The 9867-nt window shown below is 29.7% G+C and overlaps 1 protein-coding gene across 1 annotated transcript; it reads right to left on the bottom strand.

The window, feature by feature from the left end:
* Positions 1–1298: 1298 nt before the first annotated feature.
* Positions 1299–7029, bottom strand: LOC124820492 (uncharacterized). Its single transcript, XM_088091841.1, has 4 exons — positions 6755–7029; positions 6334–6464; positions 2376–2480; positions 1299–2087 (listed from the first exon to the last, which is right to left on the bottom strand). Exons 1-4 carry the CDS (start codon positions 6833–6835, stop codon positions 1640–1642), a joined length of 765 nt encoding a protein of 254 aa, XP_087947967.1. The 5' UTR covers positions 6836–7029; the 3' UTR covers positions 1299–1639.
* Between the last annotated feature and the right edge of the window lie 2838 nt (positions 7030–9867).

Below are 9867 nucleotides of genomic sequence, written 5' to 3'. Positions count from 1 at the left end.
AGATAAATAAATTTAAAGAATACTTAAACTTTTATTATAAGTTTATATTTCAATATAATTTTAATTCATTTTGTTAATATCATTAATAAAGTATTAAGGGTTTTAAGGTTAGTTTAAACTAACAATTAAATACAATACTTTTAGGATTGACTAATACATACCTCACACATAATTAATTTTTATGTAATTATAGAATGTAATTAATTTTTAATAACAAGATTGTGTTATAATATTCAAATTGATTAAATGAATAATTTAATTTTAAAATTTTAATATTTATACTTTTTTAAATTGTTATAGTAAAAAATTAATTTTATTAATAGTAATAAATATATAGGTGTATGACTAATTATGCATATAGGCATGATCAATTATTTCTCATGAGATGACTATGCATGCATTAGTAGTCCAGTATCTTTTCTCAATCAATTCAATTCAATTATGCATATATTACATTTGTATATCTCTTAATCAATTCAATTCAACTATACACGTTATAATTGGTCATATATAGTAGGATAAATTTGTAAAATACAATTCACAGAAAAATACGTATTAATTTTTAAAAGAACAAAAATTTTAATCCTAAATTGGTAAAACCTGATAAAATAATCCCTAATTTAGTGTAAATTGATTTTATAATTACATTTTAATGACAAAGATCATGTGGAATTGAATAGAAGAATAATTCTGGCACTTTTATAACCATTGGCAACTAATTTAAATTTTTTATTCTTTCTTTCAATATATATAAAATTTAAGAAAATATAGATTTTTTTATTAATTAAATTATTTGAAATTGTATAACATTATAATTTAAGAAAATATATACTTTTTATCAATTAAATTAATTCAGATTTATAATATGTTTTGTATCACCAACATCGGTATTTATCTTAACCAATCATTTGTTAGAATTTTTTTTAATGTGCCGCCATCATTATGAGTTATTTTCTATTAATATAAAAAATTAAATACCTAAAAATGATAAACAAAGTTCAACATCATAAAAATAATTCTAAGTAATACAAATCTAAATAATAATTAATAAAAAAAAAAAACTTTCGATCTAAGCAAAAGAAAAAGACTTCAGTAATATTAATTGAAAATGTTTGACAAAAGATCAATTAAAAAATTTATTTCTAAATTTATTAATAATTATTTAATATTTAAATAATTTTGACATTAAATAATAATAAAAGCGTTTATCTAACAAGTTAAATTAATGTAAATTTAAAATATCAAATTAAATACTTCAAAATAAGATGAAATTAAATTCAAGTATTATGAAAACAATATAACAAATTGATCATTTACCCCATTCTTAACCTTGAGGTAAGATACACATTAAACATTGTTGAGGTGTGAATAATATCAACATGACAAGGAATTTATGTACAGTTTAGACATGGATTAAAAGTAAAACAAAGAACTACAACCTAAATTGATCAGTGCTTTAGTGAGCATGGAACTGATGATCCGACCACCCCACCAAACCATTATTCTAAACACCTTCCCAAGATCTATTACATGGTTCATGGTACACAACACAGAATGTACAAGGAAAATAAATTAATGACAGAAAATATATAGCTTCTGGGAAGGAGAGTTCAAAGTAAACCTCACATAACAAATAAAATCACTTCCTACCCAGCCTTACCAAATGCTGCTGATGTTTTGCTTCAGCAGCCTTATCAGCAGCTTCCCTTTTCTGTGCTCTCTTTGCCCTTCTGCCTGTGCTACTTTTCCCAACCTCTTTCTTCTTCGGCTCTCGCGACGAACTTGCTCCTGTTGCTCCTGAATCCTGGAAGTTCGCTCGGTTAACTGGCCGAGCTTCTTGTCGACCAGCCCTGACGTAGCCGTTATCTCCCCATCTGCGGTTGCCGATACGAAAACTTGACGAACCACCATAATAAGCTTCATCCATATCATCGTCCACGTCCTCGTCCTCATACTCGTACTGATAATAATCTCCTAGTTCCTCGTATGCATCTTCGTGAACCACGTGTTCGTCAACAGATAAAGGTTTGAACCATGAGGCCCGGAGTAGCAGACAAACACTCTCCTCAAACATGTAATCTTGAATGCTGCAAGTGTAAGAACATCATATAGCTTGGAATAATTGTCAAACAGAAATTGTAAATATTCAACAATTCACAAATACAATGTTAAAAGTTTAAGCAGTTGCCGAAGCTACATTATTTTCACTATTTGTTACAATAATGTTTAATAATTTAGGTTGCTTTAATAAGATATGGTAGTAATTTTTAAGGATATTAGCATTTTGTTATACTAGTCTTGAATAATAGTATAGAGGATCCACTCCCATACAAAACTTGAAACGGAATAAAATAAAAAAAAGGTACCATAATTACCTGCCATCAAGCGTGCGATGAATATTGAGAAACTCGAATGGATGTTTACACTGAGGACAAGTAACTTTCTCACGGTACGTAGCCCATCGAAGAATGCATGTTACACTGCACAAAAATCAAGTAAAACTATAAACAAAAATATGCAGAACAAACATTACAAAATGATGACGATGATGACAAAAATAATGGTATCTAAATTTCACAAGCTAGAACAACTGATACAATATTATTCGGCAAAAAATTTACACAAGAACATCGTTTATTTTATATGAAGATATACCAAGTTTCTAATTTTCTTCCCGGGTATTAAAAAAGGCAATTACATACCCTATATGATCAACTATGATGGGTAACAGCCATGTCAGAATTTAGAGCAGAGATCATTACACAACAGTGATGTTTTCAAGTCCAGTAAAGAGTTACTTCATAAAAAGATTTCCACAGAAACAGCATCTTTTTCATGAGAGATGCTTTCCCCAATCATTAACAGAAGCTTGACGGGCCAGCCAACAATTTCCAAGTGTTAGTTTCCATTGCTGTGAAAGAAAATGCATGGAACGAAAAGGAAATACTACCAAATCCAAATAGAACAAAATTTTCTACAATGCTCACGTAATTAGCCAACAAGAGCATTTAGAACAAAAAGGTAAAAATACAAAATCATATAAACCTGTTTGTGTGGAAATGTTAAGTGTAGAATAGCATTAAAAATTAACTAAAATATGTCCAGTACATAATCCAGATTTAGATTTGGACCTATACTTTTTTTCAAGGTTAAATATGTCATTCATTCACATTTTTGTAGGACAATCTCAAATCAGTCACCTTTTTTTATAGGTCTCAATTTTTGAGAAATTTAATACAATCAAGTCATTTTGGTTAGTACTATACTAACGATGTTAGAGAAGTGTTAGATGACAGTTTGCGGCTTTTTTATCTTTTCAAAAACTTTTGAAGAAATAAAAAATTGCCACGCGTCATTGATTTCGTGTTTCGTGATAGTGTGATGTGGCAATGGAAATGCCACATGTCACTATCACCATGTCAAGTGTTAGACTTAGTCCCAATTTTGTTCTATAATTATATTTTGTCTCAATTCAATCCTAATTTTTTTTAATTATTTAATTTAAAAAAAAATTGGGATTGAATTGGGACCAAATAAAATTAGAGACACCAAATTGAAACTTAGACAATGACACCATGTGTGATAGTGAAACACCAAATTGAAACTAAAGCAATGAGACTTGGTGTGACAGTGAAACATAACACTGTCTCTGCCACCACATCATATTGTTACCGCCACATGACACACACGACATGAGTTTGACATATTGCAAAATTTTATTTTTATAAAAAATTAAAAAAATAAAAAATCAATAAAAACCACAAAGTGACACATGCCTCCTCTTTATCGTTGTTAGTCCAGATAAAATTTTCTAAAATAGGGACCAAATTGAAACGTTTGAGAAAAAATGGGACCGATTTGAGATTTTCTTACAAAAATAGAAACGAATGACATGATTTAACCCTTTTCACAATTGCTGGCACAGGACCAATATATACCAGATCAATCTCATGCAGTGACAAATTTCAGCCTATTCATTTAAAGGAAACAAAAGATCCTAAACAATTATTGCCTCCACCATATAAAGCACAACCAATCACTTGACTCCAAAATTGCAATTGATCATGATATGTATCATCGTTGATCAACTGAGATAACTTGAATAGATAGGATATGACTGAATATATATCATGAAGAATTCATCACATCCATGAATGTAAAGTATACAACTGAGAATGTTCTAAAGCAACCCTTCCCCCACAACGAGGAAAATTAAACATCAGCTACAATTTTGAAATCATCGTTACAGAAACAAACATTACTACCTAAAGTGTCAAACCAACTCAGACTTGTGAACATGATGACATTTTGTTAGGTGTGCTCTCAAAATGGGATACGAATAGGGATAAAACCTAGATATATTATCACTTCAGCATAGAAAAAATGTTGGGTGTAAACTCAAAATGCTACTACCAGTCAAATCAAACCTAACCTAGTTGTTGAACATTTAGTAACACCATTCGGTTGTTTTCACTTAACAACTTAAACATTTAGAACATACGGGATACATATTGGGATAAAACCTAGATATATTATCAATTTTGCATATAACAAATATTGGTGTAAACTCAAAATGAAACTGTCAAATCAAAGCTAACCTAGTTGCTAAACATTTAGTAATACCATTTTTGTGCTTTCACCTAACAACCTAAACATTTAAAACATAATATCAAAATCTATGGTACCAAGTGGTCGCGAGTTCAAATTCAATCTGTCTAATTTCCAGTATACTAAATAAAAGTTGAAGTTGTCACAAGTTAAAACCATGGCTGTACATTCTCCAGGTGTCAAGCCTAAAGAGCTCTTCCATTTTGAGCTTTTAAGGGGGTTATTGCCTGACACTAAGTATCCCAGTCATGCAACCTGAAATGCTTAATTGGACATCATACTAGATGTAGAAATATGTTAGGTTCACATACTAACAGAAGTCGGATTACTCAACTGCAGGGGAAGGGGGGGAATGCATTGGGTTCATGTCCAATCCAAATCCAATCAAATAGGTAGTATTTTAAATCTAGATCCATCTAATTAAATTGATTTTTATTTTTTGTAGATTTGGATTTAAGTCAGTTTAAATTTATATCCATTTAATTTAAATCAAATTGGCACACAAACGGAGACTATTATATGTAACAAATTCAAATTCAGATTTATTTGCATTCATTTAGTTGTTAATTTTTTCACTAAATAATTAAGATATTTTCAAGATAAAACTGACTTGGGAGAGGGAGTAATCATATGCATTGACTGATAGCACAAAACAAGACTATTCTAATTATTTGTAGGTCTTTCTATAAATCAGGCCACATAAACAAGCTTTTAGATCAGACCAACCTTTTAAAACAGTTATAATTTGGTTTAAAAAGTGGCTTGTAATAAGTAAATAGGCCAACAACATACTGGTTGGGGCCAAGGATGCCCCTATTGAGGCCATGCCAATGATGTTCCAGTCGAGGTCAAGTCAGCAAAGCATTGATCAAGACCTACTTGATAATGCATTGGCCAAAGTCGTGTTGATGATGATCCACTCAAGGCTGAGTTGGGGACATCTTAACCAAAGCTAAGAAACAGATGACTATGCAAGGCCGAACTAACATTGCCCCAAGGTTGTACAAACCAAAGAGGCACTTTGCAGATAGAGTAATAAAATGTTTAAGAGAAAATCAACAAAAAAGTTTCTAGAGCAATTGATTTCATAGGATGAAGATGTATTTTTCCTTTCTTTAAATCCAAAAAGATATCCCTTCGAACATCCAATCCAAATCCAATTAATTGGATTGGATTTAAAATTCAAAACTATGGATTTCAAATTAAAACGAATCAACTAGAATGGACTTAAAAGCGATTTGAACCAATATGATTATGAATTGGATTTGTGGATCTTTCCACACCCTCAATTTACATACCAACCGAAAGTACATACCAACTGTAATGCAGCCACAAACTTGCCGTTGACTTCAATTCTCAAATCCAAAGCATAAAAGATACTATAAAAAATGTCCACACATGAATTAAATGATCTATGTAGCTCAGACATAATCCACCCCAACTTAAATGAATCGGTCCTACATGATCAGGTTAAACACGAATAACATCCAAAGTACAAACGTTTTAGAGGAATTTTGTTTTTCCTATTTAATTCAAGGAAGATAAAACAACACCATCATTTGGAAAGGGGCCCTAATCCATGTCATAAAACAACAATAAGAACCGAAAATTCCAACTAATTCAAAGCAATTGAAACAATGAACATACCATACATAGAGATTCAAGAAAGTACATTTTTCACAAACTCAACTATGAAAGCAACAGCAAGAGATTGTTCAGACAAACCAGTATGCGTGCTCGCAACCTTTTACAAGAGCAGTTTCCTGCAGCACTATCTCATCCAGACAAATAGCACAGATTCCCCCATGGCTTCCATTACCTACCTCGTGAATCACTGTCTCGCTGCCTTTCTCACTCTGAACATCAACAACACAGCAAACAAAGAAACATTAAATCATCAAACAAATTCTATTCTGACCTTTCCAACCCCGGAAAATATAACATGAACAAAATATCAGATTAAATACAAATAAGACCCACCAATAACATAAATTCTGAAAGTTTAACATGAAAACCCAATTGGGTATCCAAAAATCATCCAAACAAAGCAGAAATTAAACACATGGATTGAATAAAAATAAGACAAACCCCTTAGAAAGAAGGAAGAAATATGCATACCCATTAGCTAGAAAGAAGGGGAAAATACCAGATCTTTGATTGTAAGGTCCTGAAAATCGTTGGTGAGGACCTGTTCGCCTTGCATGATCTTCTCGAGTGAGGAAGTCATAGTGACAGATCCACAAGGTATAGAAGAGAATATAGTGGTGTGTGCTAAAACGCAGAACCATACAATAAAGAAACCTGAAGAAAGAAGGGAAATCAAGAGTAATAGATGGAGGAGAGAGAAGGAAAAAAGAAATATGCTGAGGAATTATTCTGTGATTCCAAAGGGATGAAGGAAACAGTAAAAAGATTGAAACTTTACAACAAGATCTCAATACCAAGAACTCCAAATTTGAACCCAACACAAGGAAGTTTTATTTATTTTATATAATTTTTTACATTTAATCTAGTTGACTAGTTTTAATAATCTTGCAGTTGTTATTAATCAAATTTTTTTCAGTTACAAAATTGAAACCAAACTTTGTGTGCACTATTCAAACACTGAAACAAATTGTATAACAGACAATTTCTTTTATTTTTTAACAAAATCATATTTAAATAATTTATATCATAGAAAATTTAGGGGATAAAAAATGATAAAATAAATTTTCTTTTAGCTAGGTCAGTGACTTTTTCAATTTTCCTGTCACGCACAGAATAAATTTGAAAAAGTTTAATAATGACAGAGTTAAGGAAAGTTAAACTCCATCTTGATCTATTTACGTATGTTTTAAGAAATCATATATAACTAATAATTTATATTAGTAGTATTCATGTTATTTGCTTTGTAAAATATGGAGTAAAATGTTAATATATTTTCTAATATATATATATATATATATATATATATATATATATATATATATATATATATATATATATATATATATATATATATATATATGTATATATATCATTTTCAAAAGTAGTTATTATATTTTTTCTAATAACTTTTTTTAATGTTATTACCTAATCGATCCTAAAAGTACTGATACTTAATTATAGTAATTACAAATTTTAATCAAAAACATGTGAATTCTTAATTAGTTAAATTTATTAATTAAAATATTTAATTAATTATTATTAATGTATTACTTTTATCTCTTATTTTAATATTATGAACAAATTTTAAAAAAAATTGAAAGAGACGAATAAAAAATATACAATTTTTGTAAATTATTTATTTTATTTTATTTGGAAAACAAAAAGACAAAGTTGAGCTTGATTGGTCTTGAATTGTGTGGAAAACCTGAGACTTCTAAACACGTGCCATCTGGAGTCTAAAAGCGAAGGACACGTGTGCTAGTCCTTTCTTAAGAAGAATCTAAATATTTTTTGTTTCATCTTGTCTTTGTTCTGTTTCCAACACTCTTTCTTCCACAATGTTTGCCTTTTCTTTCTCTAGAAAATAAAACGAAAATGTAATAAAAACAACACCAATGAAACTTTTAAAGAAAAAGAAATTATGATTTCTTTTTGGAATACATTCTTTGTAATATTCTAACAAATATATTCTTCTATTTGTATATCGAAGCCCACTTATTTAGAATTTCCATCTTGAAATGTTGAGGAAAATTTTTCACTGAGTGAGTCAAGCATTAGTTAAGAAAATATATATCATTAAGTTGTTTTACTGAGCAAGTGATGATGCTTACTGAGTGAGCCACAATATTATAAATTTCTAAACTTACTTCATTAAGCGAATTGAAGTATTTGTTGAGCAAGAGAGAAAGATTTTATATATAAAAATCAATATTTGAGATGAAAATGTATGGATGAGTGGTCGAATAGAGTCAAGGTGTTAACATAATCCACTATTTTGTGTGGGTGTAGTGTCAAGTAGAATTAGGGCATATGTTATAATGTGCATATGTGTGAGGCTGAGTAGAGTTAGGGTCTGTGTCATAATCTACTCTAGATGTGTAAAGTCAAGGCATATGTTGTAATATACTATGATAATGTTTATTTAATATATTTACTTATACCAAAGAATTTAATGAGTTTGATTACTTTAAAATTGGTTTTAAAAGATTCACCCTTTCTAAGTATTTCAAAAAAAATTCTTCTCAGAAAACTAGATATAATTTATTTAGGAATCAAAATTGATAAAAAATAATAATAAGATAAAAGAAAGAGCGATCACACAAAATTTTTATTGGTTCGTATCTCAACAAATCTTACATTTAGTCTCAATTATTCAACCTTATTAAGCACCCAACATAAGAAAAATGTATGTAAGATAGAAAATAACACAAGATCAACTCTTATATATAATCAAGAGGATATGTCGTACCATTGGATCATACCAAGAGAAAACCAACCAATAAAATCCTTAAAAACTCAAAAGGAAACAAACGGGAAACACTCTATCAACTAAAGAAAAGAAAGATGTTACTAGAAACAAAAAATGTGATTCAAGAACACAACACATTCTTTTCTTGGAGAAAAAGTCCAACAACTTGTGATTTTGATTAAGTATTGAAAACCACTAAGTATAAAAACATGAACATGTTTCATTTGAAAGACAATATTTTAAATCAAAAACAAAATCATGAAAGATGCAATTGTTGTATCTAACAAATGAAACAACATTGTGTGGTCTTGTACTACATCTAACATAGCACAAACATGTTCAGACAATAAGCAAATAGAAGTAATCTAACATTGTACTGCATGAAAAAACATATACATACTTATTTTGTGTTGTAGGGAATGTTTACCACTTCCATTTGTTAAAATGATCCATTAGCCAAAGGAAAAGTCACATATGAGGATTTTTGTGACAAAGTTAAAGCAAATTTCTTCAACAACTCCCTATATTAAGCATTCTTAACTTTGAATACTTCGTATGACATTCCATCTTAAGAAAAACAAAGTAAATGCACACTACCAAGAAGGATATAAGTACATCCAACTTTTAAGATATTGCTTAAATAATAAAAGAGTATTCATTGTTTCATGGAATGCATTAAATACATCCATAATATCAAATTCTTCGCATGAAAGAAAAAGTCATTCAAAAGTAGTTGAATTTGCTCAATAATCATAAACAATTTTATAATGACTACTTTCTTCAAAGCCTATATAATGTTTTCAAAAAGAAGAAGAAAGAGAGAGACCACATTCTATATGATAGAAGATGCCTGAAGGAGATGT

This window comes from Vigna umbellata, chromosome 5 (assembly GCF_029865625.1).
Source record: "Vigna umbellata cultivar VRB3 chromosome 5, Vumbellata_1.0, whole genome shotgun sequence".
Taxonomy (NCBI): domain Eukaryota; kingdom Viridiplantae; phylum Streptophyta; class Magnoliopsida; order Fabales; family Fabaceae; genus Vigna; species Vigna umbellata.
Note: the sequence above shows the minus strand (reverse complement) of the source record. Positions and strands in the feature narration are given on the sequence as shown.

What these genes read in the sequence shown, in the direction of transcription:
- LOC124820492 (XM_088091841.1), bottom strand. Translation starts at nt 6,835, where the DNA reads ATGACTTCCTCACTCGAGAAGATCATGCAAGGCGAACAGGTCCTCACC. An exon ending in ACCTTACAATCAAAGATCTG is followed by an intron (nt 6,465 to 6,754) that starts GTATTTTCCCCT and finishes GTTGATGTTCAG; the next exon opens with AGTGAGAAAGGCAGCGAGAC. An exon ending in GGTTGCGAGCACGCATACTG is followed by an intron (nt 2,481 to 6,333) that starts GTTTGTCTGAAC and finishes ATTTTTGTGCAG; the next exon opens with TGTAACATGCATTCTTCGAT.